Source organism: Recurvomyces mirabilis (assembly GCF_035927965.1).
Source record: "Recurvomyces mirabilis strain CCFEE 5264 chromosome Unknown scaffold_5, whole genome shotgun sequence".
Taxonomy (NCBI): Eukaryota; Fungi; Ascomycota; class Dothideomycetes; order Mycosphaerellales; family Teratosphaeriaceae; genus Recurvomyces; species Recurvomyces mirabilis.
The window spans coordinates 49,630-74,816 of record NW_027041939.1 but is presented as its reverse complement, the minus strand read 5'-3'; the positions used below and the strand labels follow the sequence as shown (position 1 = coordinate 74,816).

Genomic DNA, 25,187 nt, shown 5'->3' with positions numbered 1-25,187 from the left:
CGCCGCGGCACCATCTGCGCGTGCTTGACCCTCAGTCGCCTCGAGCATGTCAAATCGAATCAACCTGCGGCTCGGACCTTGGCCATAGTGGATATATCATATACATATCTCGCCAGTGACAGCGTCCGGACCGGAAGGCATCTCCACTGCGTGAGCAGGTACTCAGCAACAGAGTGCCTTGGTAGCTGGGTCAGAGGATCTCAAATTGCAATTAGAGTCCCGGCGGACGCGCCATGGAAGCATCTCCGAAGCACCAGTGTCATCAAACTCTGGTGTAAGCGAGATCGTGGATAGAGTGCTCGCCTAACTAGTCCCGAACAAGAGAAAGCTTTATGCAAGACCTCGCTTGATCGATCCCGTGCTACCAATCACGACTGTCGGACGAACCCAGCAGGCCACGCACGCGTCATGCACTACTGCATAGCTGCAGCTGCATGGCAGGAGTGCGAGATGGGGGTCTTGCAATGTGTGCTCTGGGCTTAGTGGGAACTTTGTGGAGGTTCCATTGCAGCGTTTCAGGTGAGCGAGAGCGAGAAAGAAAGTGCATCAGCCCCGCCAGGTCCGCTGAAGAAAGTCTGTACTTGCGCGGGCGAGGCCATTCAGGATTACGATTAAGCGAGACGCTCGCTACAGAGGCGAGCTTCCTTTCCGCGACGACGTTCTTTCTTGATTTCAAAGAGAACATGGTTCGACTTGTCGTTCACGGATTTGATGATTGAGACGCAATGCCAACAATATATGTACACAAGCTACCTCGTAGACGTCCAAGGGACTAAACAGCTGGTCCCGGGGATCTGGTTGACGGTAGGTTCGGGCATGGCAGATCTGCACGCTAGGATCGGACCCATAGATCTGGTGTCGGAAAGCGCCCGGAGTTCGTGCCAAATGGTCGGTAAACTTTGCTGATTTGATGTGGTTACGGTGTGATGCAAAGTATGCATTCATGACACAACCGCCATGCATCTTGCTCACGCCGTCGGAATGGGGCCAGAATGCCGGATGCTCGAACAGATTTGCTGCTAAGCCAGGTAAATCGTTGAAGCAGGCCAGCTTCTGTTTCACACAATACTGTATGAGGTATATGGCACTTCCGGCTGGTCTTGCGGACAATGCAGCTCTCCGACGCAAGAGCAGGGGCGTTGCAGCGCCAAATGACGCTGCAGGTCTTTCGACTGCTCCTTTGGTTGATGTATAGCAATCAAGTAAGATCCATCGTGGGAGCTGGCGTAATACCAGATTCTGCCTTATTCGGCAGTGCTTCTTGCGGCACCACCTCTTGCTGAGCTTCTTCGACTGCCTCTTTTGGTGTAGGATCGAATATCTCAGCCAGGTTGAACCGTCGAAGTTGCTCGAAGCTGTTGTCGACGACACTCACTCCACAGACATTCTGCTGAGCTTTAGTATCCCTGTATCGGCGCCACAAATAGATTGCAACGCACCTTGTAGACTTCGACGATGATCAGAAGGTCGTAATCCTTCAAATCGACCTCATGTCCCTGACCAACGAGCGAGGCGATTTGTTTGATGATGCTGTCTCGGCTAAGCACATTATGATTGCGTAAATTAGGTCGGATGGCGAACTGCGAATTCGGATCAGCCAGGTGTGAAATGATTGATGATAGCAAGACTTCTTACTTTCCTGGCCACGAAAGGCTCTTGGTGGAAGTGAGGCGCAAGGACTTCCAGAGCGACTTTCTCTACACCCTCGGTCGTAGCACGTCCAAGTAATGTCATGGGTGAGAGCCGCTTGACAATCCTAGTACGCCGGAGCGCACTCCTTTTCGTTGCGTCCTCACATATTCTCTTGACAAAGGATACCGGCTCGATGGGACTATGCGTTCGGAAGAAGACCACTAGGGTCCGAGTCAGCTGTTGAAGAGCGAGATGGACGGCGAAAATAATGTGCTTACCACACTGAACATCAAGTCGCACAGGCGTGCAAATCTGCACAGAAGCTGGCTTGCGAATGTCTGCAACTTCAGCTTGGATAGAGCTCTCGATATCTGTGGAGCTACCATCCTCTTTCGACTCATTGCCTCCACCAGGCCGGTCTCCAGTGATGAGGTGATCGCCATAAAGATGAGCTGCGTATTCGGTGAAGAGCTCGCGCAGCTCTGCGACACATTTTCCTTCGCGGCCTTTATTACAGGTCGCCCATATGCCACTGTCGCCTGGTTGAATGGTCTGGGCTGTATATGCGTTGTTGCCTCCTTGTCGAGGTACTCGCCACTGTTTCTTCGTCTGGGCTTGGCGTTAGCAATTTGCTTAAAGGGATGCCAGTGAGGCTGTAAACTAGATCCACTCTGCACTCACTCTCATGCGCTTGTCAGCGTCTCCACCGTCATCATCTGCCTTTCTCTTGAGGTTGTCCATGTTCAAATATCGGTAGTATCAAATTTGTAGCTTTCTGGAAGATGGTGGCGTCTTGGAAAGTGCTCAAGTTGATCTCTCTCCACCGTGACTCAGCAGCATTGCGCCCTGTATGCAAAGAATGAGCGCAACTGTATCAATATACGTGTGCTTTGTCGAGACTCGAATCTAACTTGACATATAGCGTCTCACATTAGCTAGAATGCAAAAAGAGACATAAATAACTTCATCGCTCTGTGTTCCGAGTTTTAAAGCAAGGTCAACCACGATCAACGACAACACATCTACACAGTCCTCGCAATGTCAACACCAGCCACAGCACCTTTCCTTTATCCTAGCGCCAATGAGGCCGCATTGGAATTACAGTACGTCGGGGAGAGACTTCAAAACGTACAGGCACCAGCAGCCGTGCTTGATCTGGCTGTGATCAGACGCAATTGTCGGCTTATGCTTGAGGCGGTAGATGCTTTGGGAGTTGATTTTCGAGCTCATGTCAAGACACACAAGGTCAGTCGCCTTACGGCGTATGCCGTCGTACATTCTCGCTCACTCAATCACAGACGACGCAGCTGACGAAGCTTCAAGTTGGTGATGCTCCTCGGCCCGTGAAATTGGTGGCTTCCACGGTATCAGAGATCGAGCATCTATTGCCATGGCTGCTCGAGTGCAAAGTACAGGGTCGTGAGGTGACTGTGCGTTTCATCCGAACACGCTACTTCCGTCCCCTGCTGATCCACCCCAGGTTCTCTACGGTCTTCCACTGACACCTTCGGCCATACCCAGACTATCAGCCGTAGCTCGATTGCTAGGGGACGACTGTCTAGGCCTGTTTGTAGACCATCCGGGCCAGATTAAATTCATCGAGGAGAGTCACGCCTCCTGGCCTGGCAAGGTGCCCATCTGGCCACAAATCGACGTCGGCTACCATCGTGAAGGTGTCGGCGCACACTCCAAACAGCTCGCTGATGTAGCCTATGCGCTCGTCGCTTCAGAACACACTCGTCTTGCCGGCTTGTATACTCATATGGGTCATTCTTACAGTGTCAGTAGTCCAGAAGAAGCTCTAGACTTCATGTCCCAGGAGTTAGTCGGGCTGGAAGAAGGCGCTATCGAGTTCTTGAAGATCGCAGGCGCGCACGAGACGAAGAGTTCAAACGCGCAGAAAGTCGTGCTTTCTATCGGCGCCACGCCAACAGCTACATCAGTACAGAACCTGCTAGAGGGTAACGAGGGAGCGGCGAAGTATCGAACGATGATTGAGAAGATCAACAAGTCTTTTGCGGTAGAGGTGCATGCTGGCGTCTATCCGGTCATGGACATGCAACAACTTGCCACTCGAGCTCGACCCACCCAATCGGCCAACAATCCCACAAAGAGCCTACTAAGCTACTCCGACCTCGGGCTTCGCATGCTTGTCGAGGTAGCAAGCATATACCCAGGCCGTGGCGAGAAGCCAGAAGCACTGGTAGCAGCTGGTTCCATCGTCTTCGGCCGTGACCCGTGTAAAAGCTACCCAGGCTGGGGCGTAGTTTCACCGTGGCCACAACAGCATGGGCAGCATTACGATCCCGAAGGCTCAAAAACAGGGTGGATTGTCGGTCGCATTGCTCAGGAGCATGGGATTTTGACCTGGGAAGGTTCTACAGAACATGTACGACAGCTGGAGCTGGGGGAGAAGTTGCTGGTGTGGCCGAATCATGCATGTATAGCAAGTGCTAATTTCGGTTGGTATTTGGTGGTCGATACTGATACTTCCGAGCCGGAGAGGGTTATCGATATCTGGGTTCGGTGGCGTGGTTGGTGAGGTACATTGTTATCATATAGAGCAGATTCCTGGTCGTAAATTAGACATACCGCAGAATCGTAGTGCGGAAGGTCACAGATCGTCATCATCAATGTTGATGGTCTCACGTACTTGCTCCTTCTGCGTCGCGAGCATCTCCTCAGCACGCCGAGCTTCCATATCCAGCTCTGCACTTAGCTGGGCACCCAAGCTCGCCTCTCTCATACCTTGTGACTTGTCGTCATCTTCATCCACATCCACACCGCTGGCCTCTGCTATCTTCACAAGCAGAGCTCGCTGCTTCTGAAGTTCGTCTTCCAGTTTCTTCTCTGCAGTCTCTCTATCTTTTCGTGCATGGTCGTGAAACGTTGCAGAGCTTGTCCGCCACTTCTCCTCTCGAGCTTGGGTTTTATCTGCGGCTGACTTCCTGCAGTGCTCTAGCCAGGGAACAAGCTTGCTTATATTAGCAAGCTCGGCCATGCTGGAAGCGGCCGCGGCATTCATGCTCTGGCCTAGCACATCTTATACCACGCCTACTCGGGCCTGATTGACTGTGTGGTTGTCTCGTTGGAGCTTGTCAGACGTGGTCAAGGTGTCGAAGAGCCAGCCTCCTTGCTTGATCCACTCAAAATGCCACCGCTTGACGAATTCGAGTGTATCGTCTGGTTTCCGCTGTCTCAGAAGGGAGAGTGCTTCGCGTAGGAGCGCATTAGTATCACTCGAGCTCGCTAATTCTGTGCTCTCATCTGTGCGCGCTTTCTTGGGTGGGCGAACTTCATAGACATCGTCGTCGTCCTCTCGAGCACGTGATCCTGACTGGCTGTAAGACGCCCCTTTGCCGTTTATTTCAGCATTGGCGAGCGACAGTGAAGCTGACGACTTGCTACTGTCGTGTCTGGAGGACGCAAACTTGGAAGCGAAAGGTTTGGAGTCAGTTTTGCCGTCGTCGACAGTCACACTGTAGGTGTGCTCCTTTGCCACAGGCCCATCGACGCGAAGGCGGATCTCGGCCGCAATTTGCACATTATGGCCTTCTAGGCGCTGCAGCAGCTGTTGCAGTTCACCCAAAGTCTTGCGTATCGACATGCGCTCCTCGAACGTCGAATTGAGGATCCTGACATCCCCGTCGAAGCCATGCTGGATTCTGGGCTCGCCAGATGCGGTGGGTACTTGGCGTACCGTGTGAGATGGCGAAGAGGCCATGCCTGTTGTCTCCCACACTTGTGGCGAATCCTATATGGAAGTGTTGATCGGTCTCGTGATCGGCAAATGAGAAGACGCGACTTTTAAACGCGTTATGGCAATATCCCGATTGAGCTTGGTGGTGGACTGGTGGTGTCTGCGGCGTTCGCCCGCCGAACCAGTTCGCTGCTGTGTACCGACCCAGAACAGGGCTGAACCCTAATTTTGCCTACCGAGTAATCGCCTTAGGCCGCCCTGGATCTTCGAGCCGGACGTATTGAAATATCAGGGGAGGATATGGTGTTTGGCGAGCTCAACTTGCTTGGAGGCAGTGGAGCAGGGAGTTCGCGCACGAATCAAAGCGCTCGGCGATTCGAGAGACGACGCTAGGGAGCGGCGGCCGGCTCGGGAGGACTCCAACGGGAGCAGTAGATGATCATAGCGCGCGTGTGACCCTGAAGAAGGAGAGCTCCTTCTGCTTGTCGAGCCCAGGATTAGCTCGCCGGTTCGGCCAAGTGGTCGTCACACTGTCACACGGTGGGCTCATCAGAGTTGGTGACCAATGCCTACTGCTCGAACATAGGTTCCTCTTCACTTAATATTTACTGATACTCACCTTATAAGATAGCTACTTGATTGGCTGCCTGTATAGGTGCCGTTGGGCGCAACCGTCATGAATTTCCTATAGTAGCCAAGATCTGCTCCCTGCTGCTGCACAATCCTAATCACAGCGATCTCCTTGCGGTCTGTTGAGCAGGTTTCATCGTGCTGACAGCCTGAGACCTGTACACTGGGGGTGCTGTGCGAGGACTGTAGGACAGACGAAAGATCATGATTTCTGGTCAGAGCAGCGAGAGCGACGATGTGTATCAGACGCCATTGGAGGTAGTGGAGCATGAAGACGAGCGTGAGTCCGTCATGCAACCACCAGTACATCCTCTGCCGTCGATGCAGGGCGCCTTTGAGGAGTCTATCGTCGAGTCTACTGCAGCAGATGAAACTGTGCTGCCCTCCAGCGGTGCGGACGCCGAAGCCAGACGACAGGATTTGCTCGAAGCTCGCCAGTACGACGACTCCTGCAACAGCCGGTGGAAGCAGCGAGCTACGGCGAGGTACCACCCTTTGCTGAAACTCATGGCCCAGATCGTGTTCGGAATGCATCTGCTGCAGGAAGAACAGGCCAAATCGGACGGAGAGGTTGTCAAGATCCTCCAGACTCATGTCAACGAGGTCGACAGTTTCCTGGAGCGAACGTCAGAAGATTTTGGGCTTGCTATTACAGATATCGAGGAACGTATAGGCCATCTGCGGCTGCCTCTGGAGCATGTCGAGGTTTTCAATAGCATGCTTGAAGACAAGGACTTTCGTACGCAGTTGTTGGAAGGCAATGCCAAGATCGAGAAGATCATCGACCGTACAGCTAAAGCTATGAATGGTGCTCTGGCAGACGTGCAGCATGGCATACAGGCGACACAAGAGCTTGGAAAGTACTTGCACGAATCACAAGACCGATGGCCAATGAGCAATGCTAGCGTGGCAGACGTCCATGGTGCAATGGGCGGAAATCAGCAAGGTTGGCTCAAGTTTCTGCAGGAGCTTCAGGCGAAAGGCAAGAAGCTGGGAACCAGTCTCGTGCAACTAGCGACTTTAATTGGCGAGATGTCCAGGCTTGCAGCAGCCGCCAGCAGAAGAAGCATACCGGCCCGTAGAAACGCTTCACCCACACGCTCGACCCGATCCACCCGATCACTGCCAGTAACGTCGTCACAACTGCGCTCACGATTCACGAACAGCCAACCTCCACCAATGCCGCAGAATACAGCTATACTTAATAAACCACTCCCCCAGGCACCTGGCATGAAATCTCATCCTGTGCCTTTCGCACAACGTTATGAACAGCCACGCCAGTCACCAGCGCCTAGTGTAGCGCCGAGCGGCCGCCGGATAGTCAGCATGCCACAGCAAGCCATACCGCCGCGACCCAAGACGGCAGGAGCTCCACGAGATGCCCGTCAGACTGAAGGTAGTACAGCAGACCTAGCAGACTTTCTGAAACGTTCGAATCCCCTCGGCAGTAACCCCAATCCATTACGTAGTAATCCGAATCCTTTACGGAGTAATCCACCAGGTCAGGGCATTTCGCCAGCCCCGCGAGACATGAGCAGAGGTGCCAGAGCACGCAGTCAAGGGGCGCATGATCTTATGAGTGCTGCGGCTGACGCGCAGGCTGCTGTGGCGAAGTCCAAGGGTCATGGCGCGGCCGTGATTGTGACTGGTCGACGAGGGCAGAGCCGACCAAGTAGTCGCGGTGGCGACAAAGCTTTGGATGACGGTGCGAATTCGCGGAAGGATTCTGTGGCGAGGTATCTCTTCTCCATTATCAAGCATCAACTGTTGAATATTCACTGACATGTCATGCAGCTCTGGCTTCGCCCGCCGCATGTCAACCCGCATGAAGAACTTCCGCACATCAGAAGACAACGACCCATCAGCCAGAAATCCCGGCGCCATCGCACCGACAGACTCCGCCTACTCGTCCGGAAACGAGAAAATGACCACCGTACCAGAAACGCCACAGACGCCGCGAACGGCGAGAAGTGCCCGGCCGCCTTCGAGACTGGGCCTGTTCCCGAGAGTGACCGAGTCAGCCGCGCCAAATCCGGACCTTGCTGGTGTTGAGAGAAGTGCTTCAACGATCGGGGCGAGTACGCGCTCTCTGGCGTCGAATAAGCCGTCGAAGAGTCGCGGGTTGAGTTTGCGGAATATTTTCCATCGGAGGGATAGGAGTCAGATGAGTGATGTCCGGTGAAAAGATTCTGATATTCGCTTGCTGTCTATTGGGTAAGTGCCCTGAACACCAGTTGAGCGAATGCTTGAGGATTTCCAATGTCATATACCCGAAGTTCTACGCGGAAGGCGTTGGTATGTGTGGTACATCGTGGGCAGGACAGAGACAAGTCAGGAGAGAGAGCGTCTGAGGCATCAAGTATGGCTATCTATCGACAGGATTAAAGCGTTGCATTGTGCCTTCGCAACATACTTGGGTCGTTCACCGATTCATCTTTCGCTACACCGAAGGTTGTCCGCCTCGATGGCCTGCGAGGCAAGCATGTACGGATTCGTAGACGCTCCTCGGAAGTATCGCACACTTGTGTTCGATAGGGGTGAGAGGCTTGGACTGTAAGGATGGGGTATATTCCTTGGATACTGTATGTATACGATGATCAAGTTCGATGATATCCACCCCCTTGTTATTTCAAGACCGTTCACGCTGTGTGTGCAGCCACCCGTGCGCCAATGCTTTGCTATGCTATACAACATCATCTAATGATGTACTGTGGAACGTCCTCCAGGTACGCACAGTCGTCAATTCATGCACGTCGCCCCTCAGCCTTTACAGCACGAATCTCACTGCGCCATACCAGCTTCTCCCACCAGCTTCGCATGCTGCCCTACTTCTCCACCCCCTTAACCACCATCTCCTCCTTCCTCTTTCCCCTTACTCACGACCCTTACTCACGACCCTCCCTCACCTCCCCACTCACTCACGACCCTTCCTACCGCGCTTCCACTCCCCATACCACCCCCTTACATCTCCCTCCTAATCCTCTCAACATAGTCCTCCGCCCACTTCGCGACCTCCGCATCAAAGACCCTGCCATCGATCTTGAAAACGTCCTTGCAATGTTTCCTCAGTACCAAACGGGCTTGATGGAAGTATGCCATTGCGGAGATTTCTTCGTGAGCAGTTAGAGGTGAGGTGGCCCTGTTGTGGCGTTCGCCCGCGATGCCTGTCTTTCTATCTGACTCTGGCTCGACTGGAGCGATCTTGGCTCTCTTTGCTCGTTTGGCGGGAGTGGTTAGCAGAGCTGGAGTGATCGCCTGGTCGAGGATGTCTGCATTGGGTGCACGGCGCTTCGCTGGGATCTTTTTTGTCGGAGCAGCGTCTTTGCTGGGATTAGGTTGGAGTGGTGGTAAGGTCTTGAGCTGGTCCGAGGGGTCTTGGAGCGTTACGCTGCGCTTCATTGCCGCCTTGCCGGTTGATGCCGAAGCTTTGCTGCCACCATGGCCGAATAAGGATGCCGTGACCGAGACCGCTTGAGCAGGAGTCGTGAATTTAGACATCACACCTTCATCGACACCAAAGTCCTCCTTCCAAGCAGGTGTTTTGGACTTCCTATAAGCCTCCTCCGCCCTCTTAGCGAACGTCTTCTCCCTGCCTTTCATCACTGCCCGCTCCAACCCAGGCATCTTTGGAAACACCCCGCCCTCCCTCTCACTCTCTTCAACCCTCGCTCTCAGCTCATCCTGCCTCACTCCACTCTCAAAAATATCCTCCATCCGTTCCTCAAGCGTGATCCAATTCCTGTGCGCACTCCCGTACCCATTCGCTTGACGCCACTTTGTGTGCGCATTCGCCCGTATCAGGCGTACGCGTGAGCGGTTAAGTTCGTTGCCTGAAGGGTCCCAGTAGCTCTGCCAGAGATGCAGGGTTTCTTTATCGTCCCAGGGGAGGTCTTTGGGATTGATACGACGGGTCTCAGGGGCTGGGGATGTCTTGAACGGCTGGATGCTTATCCTGCGTTTCATTGAGTTTTGGGAGCTTTGCTTGGCGCTTGTCGATTGCCTGGTGTGTGTAGGAGTAGATCTGGAAAGGGCGTCGAGAGCGGCGAAGCCCTCTGGAGCTAGAGAGGTGGTGTCCGCAGCATTCTCGTTGGCTCTCAAAGTGGTGATTGCACTCTTAGCAGCAGGTACCTCGCTGCTCCGATCCTCGAACAGTCCCAATGTGGGCGACTTCGAGCGTAGCGGCACAAAAAGTGGACTAGGACTAGCGATCGATCTCTCCCGGGTTATGGGAGGCACAGACAGCTTTCTGGCTTGCGAGGGACTGGAGGTGAATGTTAGACGTCTATTGACTGGTAAGGCCGGCTTGACGGCATCCGACGTTGACTTCACGGCCGTGGCGGATGGTTGGCGGAAAGGAGTGGCAGCTTCTTCTTCGTCTGTCTGGTGAGGTGCAGCTGCGAGTTGTTTCTGGAAGCTATTCGGGTGAAGTGTGGAAATGGTGGGCCGGGGTTGTGTTCCATTGTTCACCACCATCTTGGCATCCACATCTTCTTCGCTCGTCGGCAGCAGCTGAGCTTGTCGAGGAGAATCCACCCGCACCTCCTTACTACGAGACGCCGGCATAGACATCTGCCGCATCAGATAATTGGATGTCTTGCGAGGAGTGACCGTTGAGTGATGGCCCTCCGACGTTGTCATGATGGCGATATGTGGAAGTGTTGTTTGTTGGTGGTGAAGTTATGTTCTTGTTGTGCTCTGCGACGAGAAGGCAGCAGCAATAGTTATAGCCCCACATAAAACGTCACCTTCACGCAGTGAGTGAACTTTCCAGCCAGACTTGGAAGGAGCGCACGGCGTCCTAAGTGCCATTTCGGCAGAGCTTGCTCAGTCACATGCCAACCCGAATCGTGGTGAATGATGTCCAACTAGGAAACTTGTATCATATATATATAGTCCGTATACCCCCTCCACTACTTCCCCCGAAAATCCGGCTTCCTCTTCTCCCCAAAAGCCTTCAACGCCTCCATCCTATCCTGCGTCGGTAAAACCATCTCATAAGCCGAATTCTCGCTGGCCTCCCCATTCTTCCACGTCTTCATCGCTTGCATCGCGGCTCGGATCGCTATGGGGCCACCCTCACAGATCGTCTTGGCCATTTCCACCGCTTGCTCCATCACTATTCCCCTTCCCACCCCTGCTTGACCATTTTGCTCATCGGTGACTTGCACCAATCTGTCGCAGAGACCGATAAAGTACGCTTCGGCTCCTGTGATGCGCCGGCCAGTCAGGATGAGATCTCGTGCGCGTGTCTCACCTATCATGGCCGGGAGACGATATGTTCCTCCTGCTCCCGGAATGATGGCTAGGCGGGTTTCGGGCAACCCCACAGTTGCTTGGGATGACATGACACGGAAGTTCGTACAGAGGCCTAGTTCAAGGCCGCCCCCGAAGGCTGAGCTGCTGATGGCGGAGATGGTGGGGATGGGGAGGGTGGAGAGGCGGGTGAAAGTTTTGCGGAGGGTGGAGAGGAAGTTTTGGGTGCTGAATATACGACATCAGCATGACTTTGGGTGAATGTAAGGATGATGTGGGAAGACGTACTCCTCGGGTGTGAAGGTCAACCTCTCCTTCAAGTCCGCACCAGCACAGAAAGCATCGTCGCTCTCCGAAGCCAGGATCAACGCTCTCGTGCTACCCTTCCCACCCTCAGCATGCAGACCCTCGATCACACCACTCAGCTCCGATAGAAGCTGCCTCGAGAGTGCGTTTCGTGCCTTGGGTCTATTCAGCGATAGCACGGCAATGCTACCCGTATGCGGTGCCGGCACACTACTGATTTTGATCGTCGACGACAAGCTTGTCGCATGTCGGATCTGTCCAGTGGTGCTCAACCATTGTCGAGCGAGGCCATGACGGCAGACTGTCCGTGGGCCTGTCGACAGCATATCGATGCTCTGAGCAGGAATCCCTTCATCTCAACTCCGTAGAATTTACACATCTGACCCTGGTCATCTTGGTAACAGCCTCGGCGGTTGTGGCTGGAATCGCGCAGAGTGTAATTGAGCCTCCTCCGCTCTAGGACTGGGGTCTTGCTGGCCAATCAACAAGCATGCCCAATAACTACGCATGATCTGTGCAGGTAGGCGATGATGTCTGAGTCAACTACCAGCGTATAACGAACATGGATTTCCAAGCCGAGCTTCATATCACACTTGAAGCTCAGGCGTTGCACGTTGCCTGACAATATATTGCGAAGTCACCTTCGATCCTAGCCACCAAGCCGTCATAAATCTGGTCGACCATCAAACACAACCTCCTGCTATTACCGCACCACACTAGTCCTGGACGATCATCATGGACACAATCATAGACCGATTGCCGTCTCTCCGCACCCTCCGCAACATCGCCCTCTCCACCCTAGGCTTCACCCAGCAAATCCTCGAATCTTCGGATAATAGACCTATCATCCCAGCTCCGCACCATCTGGAACCCTACGCCACCTGCTCCAACCCTCAACTATCCTGCCACGTCAACCCCATCCCAGACAACCTCTGCTGCTTCAATCACCCAGGCGGTGCACTCCTCCAAACTCAATTCTGGGACACGCATCCCGTCACCGGACCCCAAGACTCCTGGACGATCCACGGGTTATGGCCCGACAACTGCGACGGGACGTACGAAGCTAATTGCGATGACGAGCGAGCTTACAGGAACATCTCCGCCATCCTAAAGTCGTCCGGTGCCAATGGTCTGCTAGATTTCATGCAAGAATACTGGGTCTCCGATTCCGGATCTAGTGAGCATTTCTGGGAACACGAGTGGAGTAAACATGGGACTTGTATCTCTACCCTCCGACCGGAATGTTATGGTGATTACCAGCCTACGGAGGAGGTGCCGATATTCTTTAACCGGACGGCGGGATTGTTCAAGTCGTTGCCAACCTATGAGTGGTTGAGCGACGCGGGTATCGTGCCGAGTAGCAGAACGACATATTCCACTGCACAGATCCAAGCAGCTCTCGCTGCGAAACATGGTGGGCGGGATGTCTATCTCGGTTGTCGCAGTGGGCAATTGAATGAGGTTTGGTATTTCTTCAATGTAGCAGGATCACTGCAAACTGGCTCCTTTGAGCCGAGCGAGGTCGTGGGTGTCTCGTCCAAATGTCCGGCTACCGGGATCAAATACCTACCTAAAGGATCTGGGGTTCAGCCCACGCGGACGGCTACTGAGCCTGTTCCGCTACCGACCTCGACGGGACCGGCTTTTAGTGGTAAGGGATACCTGAATGTCTTCACTGGTGGCAATCAGAAAGGCTGCCTGATCGGCGCCGGGAAATGGTATACAACGGGTAGTTGTGCGAGCTTCACCACCTCTCCTGTCTCTTCCGAGCACAGCGAGGCCAAGCATGTCAAGCGTGGTGGCGGCGCATTCACCCTCAAGTCTCGCAAAGGCGATTGTGGCATCGTCAAAGGCGCTTTGACTTGCGGTAACAGTGTGAGGCATCCTAGTACTTTCTCCTCGGATGGCAAGATGTTGATGTTTGAGCGCAACAGGACATTCTATGCTGATGCTGTGCCGAGGGGTTGGAAACAGGGGACTGTTTATACGGAGGCTGGTGATCACAGTACGAATTTGAGTATCGAGTGGCGCAATCTGTAGCTAAGTAGCCAAACAAATGCTTGGGTCCATGTGAGACCTAGAGAGACGGCAGTGCGTGCCGATTCTACTCCTTTCTGGGCGTCAGGCACGTAGCGTCTGGCCTCGTATTCGGCTCAAGGAGGCAAGGAGATCGAAGGCTCGTTCACGGAGGTCTGACGGCTTTGTCTCGAAAACAGTCCGCGATCGGTACGGGATATAGACGGGTCACTTCTCTCTTGATATCTGCAGAATACATGCATATGTGACTCATGGCTGACCTGCTACGGGTATCATTCTGGCCTTCCGTTCGAGCCCCTTCGTAGCGGAAATTCGTAATCATCTTTCCCGCCTGGGTATATAGCAAAGTCTCCTCCCACATGAACCCACAAAATTCGGACATCATCTCATTCCAGCCCAGCGCGGCCAAAGCCCAGTCCAGCCCAGTCCATCCGAATCAACGTCCTCTAGCCCTAGGCTTTTCGCCAGGCACTCTAGGCTTCCGCTGGCATCATCGATTAGGTAGTGCAATGGCTCGTCGTCTTGTTGAGTCAAGTCAAGTATATGGATTCATTCAGTCATCATCCACACCTCACTTCACTTCACTCCACTCAACCCGGCTCAGTGCCCTCGTCAATCTTATCAGGAACCCCGCACGCTCCCTCCATGCTCGCCGCATGACCATCGGGTATCAACGGCCGCATGGCATTGAGAGACTCTTTTGGCTCGAGCCCTGTTGTAGCGCAGTCAGCATTAGGTTTCGGCGTCTGTTGGTGCGAAGAAGCTTGAGTCTGCGAGGACTCGGTTTTGACGGGATTGGGAGGGTGTTGCTGTTGTTGTGCGCCAGTCCCGCCGCCTCGGGCTGGGTTCGACGAGACGGAGACCTTGGAGCCTTTGTCTGAGACCGAGTGTTTGGATGAAGCGCGGGGAGATATGCGACCGTTCTGTTATGCTCATTAGCTTTGCCACGATAACATGAGATGGGTGGTGCTTAGTACTCACCAATTTGGCCCACCGTAGCCCACAGCTATTACACAAATCTCGCTGCCCGCTCGGTCCCCGCCTCCACTCAGGCGTGACCTTGGTGTGACAATTCGCACAGTCTTTGGTCATACTACTCCCGTTCTTCCTCCTCTTCCTCTTCTTCTTCGCCGCTATCAAGGCCTGCACTTCTTCGGCTAACATGCGATTCCGCTTCTCCAACTGCCTGATCTCGTATTGCCACGAGCTCGACTTCGTTGCTTTCAGCTCGTCGAACAGATTATCTTCTGATGCGAGCGAGACATCTTGATGGCCAATCACCAGGCCGTTTTGCCCGGCGTACGTCGTGGCGTGCTCGTTTGTGCCGACAAACTGGCTGCTGGAGACGCCGGAGTTAGGTGTTTCGGCTCCTGTAGGGTTTACGGACGTCTGTGTTTGGGACTGCGAAGTTGAATCTAATGATTCATTAGAGGGTCGTTCGCTTTTGGCGTAGATGGTTGGTCGTATTGGTTGGGTGCCTCGCGTGTACTTGATTAGTCGGGTCTGCGCAACGATGAATGTGGGTTTGAGCCCCTCGGTGGCGTCGCCCGGGTAAAGGGTTGTGAAAGCAGACATGACTTGGCCTCGACGATTGATCATTTCGTGCTTGACCGATGCTTTCTTGCCCATACGTGCATGTTCCAAGATCCGGCTGAATTCGTTCTTCGACTCGGATCGCATGAGTGTCTGTATGCTGACGCCAACGAGCTCGTCTGGTTGTCGGTCCAGTAGTTGTCGCACGTTAGACGATACGTACAAGAACATGCCAGAGGTCGACATCTTTGTCCACAGCTCGTTCTCGCCAATGCCGCCAGCATTGACGATCTCGCTCTTGCTCAACGTGTAGACTGGTCGTTCGCGTCCGACCATGATGATCGATTTGCGACCTTTGCCTTGCTCAGTGTGCAGCGACCCATGGCCCTCAAACCACATATATCCACTGTTCTTCCGCCGTATCCGGAACACAACATTCACGGACGCACCAGAGGAAGTATCCTTCAATTCTCGTGTGACGGGCACGATATCGCTAGGATGGCATACCGAGCTGAGTGCCGTGCCGATGATTTCACTCGGCTCGTACTCCAGCACCCGGAGAGCAGAAGGCGACACCCATTGGAATAGACCTTTGAGTGAGAGCACGTGTACCACATCGTCAGTGTTTTCGAGCAAGACCTTGTCCCACATACGTTTCGCGTACTCGGACTCGCCAGTACCGATAGTCGTGAGGATCGCGGAGACATCATCTCGTGGTACCGTCTGACCTAGATCGGCTTTCTGCGACCCATCTGGGGCATTCAGAACATATCTTGGCATAGTCATGCCTCGCTGATAGTTGATCGAGTAGCTGCCGTCTGGAGAGCATACTGTATTAGCATGGTCATACTACTGACAACGTCTTCGCACAACTTACCCGGATTTTTGTTAGTCACAGCGTTGGGCTGCTCCACCAGATCAACCTGAAACCCGACAAAGAACTTCACCTGGTCCGTCTCCCACGTAATGGGAATCATTGTAAGCAGATTCATAAATGGCTGCCCTCCTCTTCGATAGTTAATTAGTGAGATTTGCGCTTCTCGTCGTAGGTTAATCATGTTCTTCAGATACAACACAGAATCATCGTCAACATATTTTCTTCGGTGCCCTGGTGCCACAGTACCGTCAGGCGACTGTAAGAATCGACAGTTCCGGCCTAGAATCATATGTTTGGTGTAGCCAGTCAGTCGCTCGAAGTTGTCAGAGCAGTAGACGATGGGTATGTCGTCTTTTTCGGCGTCGCAGACCACAAAAGCGCACGATAGATCAACGGCGCCGATGTTGATCTCTGGATTCGGTCGAGTGGCAACCCGCATCTAAATGATGGTCAGTCACAATTCCATCTGCGTATCTGCTCGCTTGCTGAGCATACCAAAACGCCAAGCATATCAAATCCAGTCGACGAGTAAGCATGCTTGTACGAACTCTGCATATGCGGCCGATTCACCATCGTCGACGGCCATCCTCCCTCCCCTTCCTCCCAGTCGAAACCCTGATTATTCGGGTTGTACTTGCTGGGATCAACTGTGAACTCGTCGCTACGAGGCTTGTAATCGTATTGCATTGGTTCGTGACGATGCATGCCTCTGTCCTCCGCCGAGCCGCGCGGAGGATTCTGTGGTTGTCCTTTGAAGCCTTGGCCTGGCGGGGGCAGATTCTGGGTCGGCTGTTGGGGTTGGATTTGAGGTTGACTCGTAGGGGTGCTGTCACCGCCGGCTGGACTGTTCATATCCGAAAGGTGTATGCTGCGACTTCTTTCGAGGCCGCGTACTGTCCCGTTGCTTGATTGGACACTTTGCCCGCCGTATTGCGTATTTGGGCCACTGCGGTTGTTGTTTGATTCGTTGTAGGATGCTGTTCTGCTCGTACTTGGGGTGCCTTGTGATGGATTCGCATGCATGGGCGAGTTCATGACGGAGTTGCTGAATTGCGGCTGGTTGTAGAGATTCATGTTCATACCGTCTCCATTCATGGCATCGTTGGGCAGCTGTTCTAGACCATAGTCCATCGACATATTCAGATTGGGATCAATGTATGGACTTGCCATATCCATCCCATTCTGACCATGTGCTGGGGACGCGAAAGCCGAGGTCGAGTTCAATATGGAATTGAAGCCTTGCGTTGAAGGCGCATAGCTCGTGTTCAGATTGAGGTCTCTCCGGGACTCTCGCCGACTATGGGCCGCACTGCCATTGTTTTGCGCCAGACTCGCAGACGTTGTGCCATTCATCATGCCATTCTGGTCAATATTCTCACCGGTGTCGAAGTCGAAATTGTGCATTGCACCAGCCGACGTAGCGTTATTGTAGTGCATCATCGATATTCGTCTCATATCCATATCGGCCTGCCTAGTGCTTGCTCCATAATGCTGCGGCATGCTCTGTCGTCTGATGTTCTTGGCATTCTGGTCGACAATGTCGTCCAGCGACTGCCCTCCCAGTATGCCATTGCCAACATCCCCCGGACCCATCATCATCGCATCATTCGTCCCATATTGATCCCCGTGGTCCATCGACGTGGTCTCGTAGCCGCCATTGTAGGAATATTCATTCATTCTCGGCCCGTACGGTCTGCCTGATAGCAGACCCGCTCAGCCGGGATATGATGCGCTGCGCAGCCTTTGATATATGGCGCTCGCGGTGCTTCGTTATTGCCCCGTCCCCGATGACCTCCGTCGTGGTGCGCAATGACTAGCGATTGACATATATAGACTCTTCACTGCTCTTCTGACCTTGCGGATAAACCAATGTTTCAGATATATCCTTAACCCTCAGCAGTCTGGTTCAACACGTCCGAGATACGGTATAGACAGGATCACGGATGTCGAAAGGAATGGCGAAGTTGCCTGTGTACTGTACAAACCCGGGAATGTTGTCGAGAGATAGAATAATGTGTCTCTAGCCCTTCATGTTAAGAGAGAGCTCACACCTCCAACACAAACCCGCTTGCCTCTTTGGGGCACGATTTGTCTCTGCCGTCCCGTCTCCAGATCCCAGCCGCGAACGCCACGAGATATGCCTTACTGTGCCGGCTTAAGCACCAACACACATAACACGACTTCTCCACCATCACACCCAAATGCAAAGCTTGTGCTGACCTGTGAGTACATCGTCCTTGGGCGCTGATATTTCTTCGACAGTGACAAACGACCAGTGCGCAGCTTCGACGTCTCGAACACTTGATCGCCCACCTCCAGCCGTGAAGAGTGATCGACAACGATCTTTCGTACTAAGCTTTTTGCCACTTAGCCCGATTGCGGAGCAAAAAGCATTGCATTACCCATCTTACCGGACAGCACATCATAACGAAAGTAATCTATAGACACGAAGACTGAAGACTGATGACTGAAGACTGTCCGCGACCCTGCGATGTTGTGTTGCTTGTGTTCGTCGTGATCTTAGCCGCCTCCTCGCACATTACCAAGAGGACATACGCAGTCATCATGTTTCCTCACACCCGTCTGAAATGCTCCATACTGACACTGCGAAGATAGCTTTTTACCTTCACAAAGGGACGATCGTTCATCTCAGCCTCATCATCATAACGACGGGACTGCATGATGCGTGACGTGTGTACACCCATTTACTTCTCTTCAAGCATTGCCGAGCGTAACGTCACGAGCAGACACGACCAAGTGCACAATGTATTGCATTCATCTTCATTGATCGAATCTATCATACATGCCTACTCAGCATCCAAAGGTGCTCTGGGCGCAGTATCGTTGACCTGCACCCCACCTCTCTTCTTATGTCCCGAATCACTAAATGGCAGCTTCCACCCTCCCTCACCCTCAGGCGTCGCCAACCACAATCTCATCAGATGTCTTCGCGGGAGTGGTGGAGCATGATCTTTATATGCCGTCCGCGAGTGCAGCACATGGGCATTACTCAAGAACTGGATATCTCCCACTTCTAGGATCATATGCAACGCAAGTCGCTGGCAAGTTTCCTCTAGCACTCGCGCCGCTTTTTGCTGTGCTTCGGACAGTGCTGGGATGATTCCGGCGTCGGAAAAGCGGGATAGCGAGTGGACGTAGTAAGGGTCCCATTTCGTGTAAATCCGGCCATCTGCACCAGTCTCTTTGTAGAGGACTGGCTGTTTAGTGTACTGTCCCTGGCCTTCTGAGACTTCGCCTTTGCGGTCGAAGTACCATATCGGCTGGCTTAGGGTCTCCACAACATCAGGTTGTTCCCGTTGCAGGGTGTTGTAGACTTCATGCGAGCTCGCGATATCGCTCTCGCCGCCTTCGAGTGACCGCGCGATACAAAGGAGGCCGACGATATCACAGTCGTCGGCGTGGAAGAATTGTCGGGCTGCGGTACGGTAGATGCGAACCTTGTCGATTTGAGTGGCGTCGGCGCCGACGTCTTTGACGTGGCCTAGGACGTGGCCGAGGCCGTTCTGGGAGACGAAGTAGCCTAGGTATGTACCTAAACCCATATACGCGACGGCGGACTTGTGGTTGCCCCATTTCTCGACCGGCATGCCTTTGAAGAGGAGGAAGCCTTTGCCGTTCAAGATCTCTTTGCGGAGAGATTCGAGAAAGGCGGACATTCTGGGAAGGGAGTATTTTTCCTATCAATCTGTTATGAGCTGTTTGCGACGATTACATTGTCTGCCATTCTCACCTTTGTGATACCAGTTAGAGACGTGCCGGAAGCAATGAACATATCAGCCGCATCGCTCATCTCTGCTGTCTCGTCGGCACTGAAGTGATGTGTCCATCGCTCGGGATTGTTCTTGTAGTCTTCAGCGTCCCACACTGTGGGTCCAGTGATCTCCCTTGGCAAGCTGTCATACGAGGCCAATTGATCGTAGTTGGGGTTGAGCTGGCCACTGGTCTTAATGCCATCTGGGAAGATAGCCTTGATGGTCTTGTCGTAGTCGGCGGATTGTGTCCCGAGAGCTGTTTCTGTCAGTGCAGGAGCCATTCTGTCGGGTCTGGAAGCGTGATTTCAAAGAATGAAGGTAATCGTACAGGAAACAATACAACAAAATCTTTTCCAAGGAAACAGTGAGAGAGTTGAGAGATCTTTCAGTTTGCCCAGCAAGATAACATCATTGATAAGCACGCCATGGACGAGGACATGCCTCGCCAGCGATCCAGGTACATGACACCTACGACCCGACCTTGTTAGTATCGATGGCAAGTCGCAGATAATGGCGTGCTCGCTTCGTGTTCTGAGTTGCTCGCGTGCGATGGTGTGCTCGAGCTCGTCAGCCATTGATTGATCGATTGCGGGGCCCTGGCCAATGGCCACTCGGCACTCGCCTCTCGTTGTTGTACGCAGTGATCAACAAAGCATACCAAACCGATCATTCATGGTAGCGTGCTTAATGGACCATGTTGTGCGACCATGAGTTGTGACAATGACGTTGAACGTTGATGTCAATGGGACGGTTATTCTGTTGGTTAACGTTGGGCGATGCCGTTAGCATAAAGCGGAATTGCCACTCTAGTGTGTCTGTCTGGTCACGTGCAACAGTAGGTGCTCAGAAAGGGAAGGGCCATTCATACCCCGCAGACTGACTGGTGGCGAATGCCTCCCATACTTGACCATCATTGCGTAGCATGGCTGTATAACGCTAGACGGAATCTCATTCCTCTCGAGAATCTCGATGTGAGGCGAGGAATCAATGTAGCGCATTTGATGGGCAAGGTGACTGTTGCAGTCGACCACACCGCCTCACAGATCGAGGCGGCTCCCTTACGAATAGTCTGCAGCTCGTTTCAGCAGATCACGAGCTCCTCTTCCCGATATCCGAGCCCAGGGACGAAGTCCACTAGCTGGCCTTTTCCAATACCGTGAATGTAAGAAAATCCGCGGAAAGTCCAAGTTCCATCCGGTGCCGGACGAAGCAATACTGGCAGACATGCTCCGTGAACCAAACACAACTGATCACCACCGATGACCTCGCCTGGTGCCAAGCCAAGATAGCCTCTGGTCGTGCAGAAAAGCGTAAGTTGTCCAGCAACGTAGTCGGCGTAGTGTGTGTACCACCAGAACAGGAATCTACGTTCATCGTCGTCATTCTCCTCCCCAGGATAAGGTCGATAGACATCTTCTGTATGCTCGAACAGACGGCTATAGCGGAACTCATCCACCGAGGGAGTCTCCTCATCATGCTCCTCCACCAGCCTATGAATGTGACCGTTGGATGCCACGACGAGCTTCGACATCCAATTCGTCTCCTCAGCCAGGCTCGCAGCACCATCCCAGAGCTTTAGGCACTCGAGTATGTCACGTAGGGCATACTTGTCATCTCGGTGCACTATTTCTTCAGAACGGGTCCGCAGAATACTCCGATCAAACTTGATATCTGGTAGGCCTTGGTCTCCGGAAGTCCTGTCGGATAGCGGACGGTGAGAGGCGAGCAGCTGACATGTGGCATACAGTAGAGTCTCGAATGGAACTCTGCCGTCGGCCGGAAAACCCGTTCCCGTACGAACCATGTCAAGTTTAGCACCCCGGAGATGTAACTGGCGCCAGTCTGTACTGATCCATGGCTCCCAGCGGCCAGTAAGACGTATCACACCATTATCCCGACCATCTAGAAACTCAGTAAAGCTTCGAAGGCCTTCGGAATGCCTCGTTCTGCCCTGCTCCGGAGTTCGGACTGCTTGCGTCAAGTCTGCAGTCCAACTAGGCATACCCTGAACCTTAGTGTCGTGCCATCTCACAAGCTCGAGCATGTCGAGTTGTCTGGTATGGGCGATTGAAGCATATGTCGCTTGGGCAAATACAGTCCAGATGGGTAGAGTGTAGTCGGGTCTAATCTTGGCAGCCTCCTTTGCACCAACAAGGCCCAACAGGGAATATACTTTATCCCGAGGGTCTGTCGAGGTGACAGTAATGGCTAGCCGTGCAGCTTCGTAGAAGGAATTATAGCGCCTGCCCTCCACCAGATCTGCGATTGTGCCAGATCGGTATAGCTGTTGAAGGCTCGTCAGCTTCTCATACAGACGCCTTGTCAGCTGGTGCGGGCTGCCGCCGGGCACGTAGTCCCTAGAGCTCCAGATACCTCCATATATAAGCCTGTGTCGGCCGAAGCAGATATGAATGTTGCTGTTGGAAACAACTTCTTGCAAGACCCAGGCTCTATCGAGCCAACATGGACTCGTGCTAGCCAAGGCAGCTTCCATAAGTCCTTGTTTGTGGTGAGCATCACTGACAAGGCTGGATCCTGGAGTGACAAGATTCTGCCAGCGCGAAAGTTTGGCAAGTACACGCCGAGCATCCATTAATCGACCCGGCTTGACCAGCCAGATCGTAACGCTGTTGGCGTGCCTATATATCTCGCTCATGAATGCAACCTGGGCAGACCTTTCGACTACATCCGCTTGATTGATACAGATCGCATCGACCCAGAGGATTAGAGGAATGCCGCGTGCTGGACGTAAGCTCCCCAGAGCCTGGTACAGATTATCCGTAATAGGTAAGAAGCAAATGTGCTTGTATGCCTGTATCCTTATAGACCGCTGGCTCAAGGCTGCACCCCAAGTGTACGACAGTGCGGAATATGCTAAGCGATTGGGTGCGGTGATACGCGTTGTCGAGATGCTGCATGTGATTTGCCTTCCAGGCAAGCCTGACTGCAGATGGATCAGTCTGATCTCCTTGTCCCTGGAGTCGAGCTTGGTATATATGCTGCTATTGGACGCTTTTGGGTTTATCACAGGTAGCATTGTGGTGAGCGGTCCCTACATCAGAGCCTGTGATAAGTGATACAGTATGTGAACAGCATCAGACAGACACAGTTCAGCCTGATTGCCTCAGCTTCTGTGCATGGTCGTAGATGCGCGTGGCTTGGCCACCCGGCTGGTCGTGCATTACTGAAGGCGCGGCCGCACAGCTCTCGGTCACTCTCCATCCATCGTCTAGTAGACACCGCAGGAGGCAGAGCTCCGGGGGTGTGAGCCAGGAACATTCGATAGCGATGGTGAACTGCGCAAGCCATACCGGAAAGCCGGTCGAAAGCCAATCGAAGAGCGAGGGCCCGAGGGCCCTAGCGTCCAGTGCAAGTAGTGGGGGGTGGAGATGGACATTGCGGAGATAAAGATGCGGCCTGGAGCAGAACAGCCGCAGCCGCAGTGCCTTCCACCATGCATGAAGGCGGCTGTGCGTCTGCAGCTCGCATGTGACTGAGAAGCTGAAATGGAGACCCGCCGAGTCAAGCCTTGACAATGATGAGCTTGTATCATGCCGCCAAGCATATCTCAGCACCCGTCGAGAGTCTGGATCCGCTATCGTGATTATGAGTGTTATTGGTGAGGTTGTGGGCATTGTGGTGAGTAGCTCCCTTGACTATGTGCTATGCCTTTCGTCTCAGTCTGAATACTGGTCCATGAACCATAATATACTTCATCTTACCCGCATCCAAGACAAGCTGACCTTTGTTGTTTCGATCAGGCCTGCGTAGCCGGCGTCATATCCGCCTACCATGACGGTGGCGCCATAATCCAAAAGATCAAACTCAAGCGCGCTGCTCGTCGTGCACCGGCTCCACCACGCCTGCTCGAAGAAAGCATCGACCAAGCGCCTTCGGAAATCGAGCGAGAAAAGCAACGAGGGATCGCGCGGTTTGGGAAGGCGTTCGAGAACGGAGATCATATTGCTGTGATCGCGTTGCAGAGTATTACTATTCAGTTGCAGGGGAGTCTGTTGGAGAAGCTGAGGAACGATGATGAGAATACGGATTTCATGTTTTTGGTTGACGCGGCTGATACGGGACGGGATGGGACGATTCGGTCTTTGTTGGAGTTGAGGCAGAGATTGTTGGCGGAGGGGCCGATTAGCGAGGTAGAGAGTCCTGCGCTGGAGCAGCAGCGGACGAAGTCGAGTGGGAGTAAGGCGATCGATCTACCGATCCATTCGGCGCATTCCCCAGAGATCGAGGCGGCAAAGTCAAGGAAGACGTGGACACGAGATGTGGGAGGTGAAGAGGAGGAGGAAGCGACGACAGGAGGAGCGGTCGAGAGCGCAACGCCAACGCCTGGTGCACGAAAACGAAATAAGTCGATCTTGGGCTTTTTCAAGCACCATCGGTCTCACTCCAACTCGGGCGATAAGTCACCGAGGGTCGAGGAGATACCACAAACAGTTACCTCACCCGCATCAATGACCCCTAGCAGCCCACGAGCGACCAGGAAAGAATCCCGCTCGCTACAACCGCCCGAGTCCTCGCCCCGCAACTTCCAATACCAAGACTGGGAGGACGACCCAGCCGCCATCTGGGGAGCACCGAAACCCGACCACCCCGAACGCCGCGATACTGTTGCCTCCCTTGCCGTCCCACCCGACGCGAACCCGACCACATCACCCTCCCCCACATCTCCCAAACCCAGTAATCGCTCTCTGAGCGTAGTCACAACCTCCGGGCCGACCTCGATAGCCACTCCCACGCCCGAGAACGATTATCTAGGCTTCTGCAAAAGCGCCTATAAACTCCAAAACGGCGACCGCAAAGCTCTGATCAAAGCCAAAGAATTCAACGACGGCTGGTCGCAATCCGCAGTCTACTATCTCTGCTGCGCGAGCACTAAGTGTGCGTTCGCGGGACATATTTCTATGGACAAGATTTGGACGAAAGTGTGGACGGTCGAGGCCAGGGGGTTGAAGTTCCGCTGGTCGTTCTTGGCGAAGAGCCATGTGGCGCAGCAGAAGGTTAAAGAACACCAGTACGGATACCAGTGTCTATTCTGCGTGTTCGGTGGCGAGAAAGGCGCTGTGTACTTCGGCACGGATATGTACCTTGAGCATGTCTCCACGCATCGCGGTCAAGCGTTATCCGAAGTCGTGGTGTACAAGTCCCAGGCTATTGTTGATCGAATTGTGGAGGTCGATGAGCATGAGGGGACGGAATTCGATATCAATCTTTTCCCACTGACGACGAAGGAGGAGAATCAGCGGAAGAGGTCCGAGGTCCTGTCTGATGAGTTGTCGGAGTATGTTGAGGCTAAGCGGAAGCAGGAGGAGGATGATAAGACCTTTTCCAACGAGCCGTGGAATGCTGGATTGTCTGAGTTCCATTATGGCGGGGAGATGGAGCGGGCGGAGCTGGAGTGAGTTGAGGAGGCACACTGCAAGCGAAGCTC

The 25,187-nt window shown here is 53.5% G+C and overlaps 12 protein-coding genes across 12 annotated transcripts; 4 read left to right on the top strand and 8 right to left on the bottom strand.

Annotated features, from left to right (window-relative positions):
• Positions 1-1,198: 1,198 nt before the first annotated feature.
• LTS14_002342 (uncharacterized protein) lies at positions 1,199-2,373 on the bottom strand (the record flags this gene model as incomplete). The annotated part of the gene is made up of 5 exons (XM_064835048.1): positions 1,199-1,387; positions 1,440-1,580; positions 1,636-1,853; positions 1,911-2,241; positions 2,314-2,373. 5 exons carry the CDS (start codon positions 2,371-2,373, stop codon positions 1,199-1,201), a joined length of 939 nt encoding a protein of 312 aa, XP_064696983.1.
• A 297-nt stretch (positions 2,374-2,670) lies between these two features.
• Positions 2,671-4,174, top strand: LTS14_002341 (uncharacterized protein; the record flags this gene model as incomplete). The annotated part of the gene is made up of 3 exons (XM_064835047.1): positions 2,671-2,877; positions 2,931-3,062; positions 3,113-4,174. The coding sequence occupies 3 exons, from the start codon at positions 2,671-2,673 to the stop codon at positions 4,172-4,174; spliced, it is 1,401 nt and encodes a 466-aa protein (XP_064696982.1).
• A 72-nt stretch (positions 4,175-4,246) lies between these two features.
• On the bottom strand, positions 4,247-4,633 carry LTS14_002340 (uncharacterized protein; the record flags this gene model as incomplete). The annotated part of the gene is made up of 1 exon (XM_064835046.1): positions 4,247-4,633. One exon carries the CDS (start codon positions 4,631-4,633, stop codon positions 4,247-4,249), a length of 387 nt encoding a protein of 128 aa, XP_064696981.1.
• Positions 4,634-4,675: 42 nt separating this feature from the next.
• Positions 4,676-5,356, bottom strand: LTS14_002339 (uncharacterized protein; the record flags this gene model as incomplete). Its single annotated transcript, XM_064835045.1, has 1 exon — positions 4,676-5,356. The coding sequence occupies one exon, from the start codon at positions 5,354-5,356 to the stop codon at positions 4,676-4,678; it is 681 nt and encodes a 226-aa protein (XP_064696980.1).
• Positions 5,357-6,166: 810 nt separating this feature from the next.
• LTS14_002338 (uncharacterized protein) lies at positions 6,167-8,144 on the top strand (the record flags this gene model as incomplete). The annotated part of the gene is made up of 2 exons (XM_064835044.1): positions 6,167-7,698; positions 7,757-8,144. The coding sequence occupies 2 exons, from the start codon at positions 6,167-6,169 to the stop codon at positions 8,142-8,144; spliced, it is 1,920 nt and encodes a 639-aa protein (XP_064696979.1).
• A 779-nt stretch (positions 8,145-8,923) lies between these two features.
• Positions 8,924-10,600, bottom strand: LTS14_002337 (uncharacterized protein; the record flags this gene model as incomplete). The annotated part of the gene is made up of 1 exon (XM_064835043.1): positions 8,924-10,600. The coding sequence occupies one exon, from the start codon at positions 10,598-10,600 to the stop codon at positions 8,924-8,926; it is 1,677 nt and encodes a 558-aa protein (XP_064696978.1).
• A 272-nt stretch (positions 10,601-10,872) lies between these two features.
• LTS14_002336 (uncharacterized protein) lies at positions 10,873-11,847 on the bottom strand (the record flags this gene model as incomplete). Its single annotated transcript, XM_064835042.1, has 2 exons — positions 10,873-11,443; positions 11,504-11,847. 2 exons carry the CDS (start codon positions 11,845-11,847, stop codon positions 10,873-10,875), a joined length of 915 nt encoding a protein of 304 aa, XP_064696977.1.
• A 409-nt stretch (positions 11,848-12,256) lies between these two features.
• RBT7_1 (Ribonuclease T2 precursor (RNase T2)) lies at positions 12,257-13,561 on the top strand (the record flags this gene model as incomplete). The annotated part of the gene is made up of 1 exon (XM_064835041.1): positions 12,257-13,561. One exon carries the CDS (start codon positions 12,257-12,259, stop codon positions 13,559-13,561), a length of 1,305 nt encoding a protein of 434 aa, XP_064696976.1.
• Positions 13,562-14,148: 587 nt separating this feature from the next.
• LTS14_002334 (uncharacterized protein) lies at positions 14,149-17,645 on the bottom strand (the record flags this gene model as incomplete). Its single annotated transcript, XM_064835040.1, has 4 exons — positions 14,149-14,481; positions 14,540-15,909; positions 15,969-16,407; positions 16,464-17,645. 4 exons carry the CDS (start codon positions 17,643-17,645, stop codon positions 14,149-14,151), a joined length of 3,324 nt encoding a protein of 1,107 aa, XP_064696975.1.
• Positions 17,646-18,775: 1,130 nt separating this feature from the next.
• LTS14_002333 (uncharacterized protein) lies at positions 18,776-20,022 on the bottom strand (the record flags this gene model as incomplete). The annotated part of the gene is made up of 2 exons (XM_064835039.1): positions 18,776-19,666; positions 19,720-20,022. The coding sequence occupies 2 exons, from the start codon at positions 20,020-20,022 to the stop codon at positions 18,776-18,778; spliced, it is 1,194 nt and encodes a 397-aa protein (XP_064696974.1).
• An 800-nt stretch (positions 20,023-20,822) lies between these two features.
• LTS14_002332 (uncharacterized protein) lies at positions 20,823-22,397 on the bottom strand (the record flags this gene model as incomplete). Its single annotated transcript, XM_064835038.1, has 2 exons — positions 20,823-21,724; positions 21,746-22,397. The coding sequence occupies 2 exons, from the start codon at positions 22,395-22,397 to the stop codon at positions 20,823-20,825; spliced, it is 1,554 nt and encodes a 517-aa protein (XP_064696973.1).
• A 950-nt stretch (positions 22,398-23,347) lies between these two features.
• On the top strand, positions 23,348-25,158 carry LTS14_002331 (uncharacterized protein; the record flags this gene model as incomplete). Its single annotated transcript, XM_064835037.1, has 2 exons — positions 23,348-23,380; positions 23,503-25,158. The coding sequence occupies 2 exons, from the start codon at positions 23,348-23,350 to the stop codon at positions 25,156-25,158; spliced, it is 1,689 nt and encodes a 562-aa protein (XP_064696972.1).
• Between the last annotated feature and the right edge of the window lie 29 nt (positions 25,159-25,187).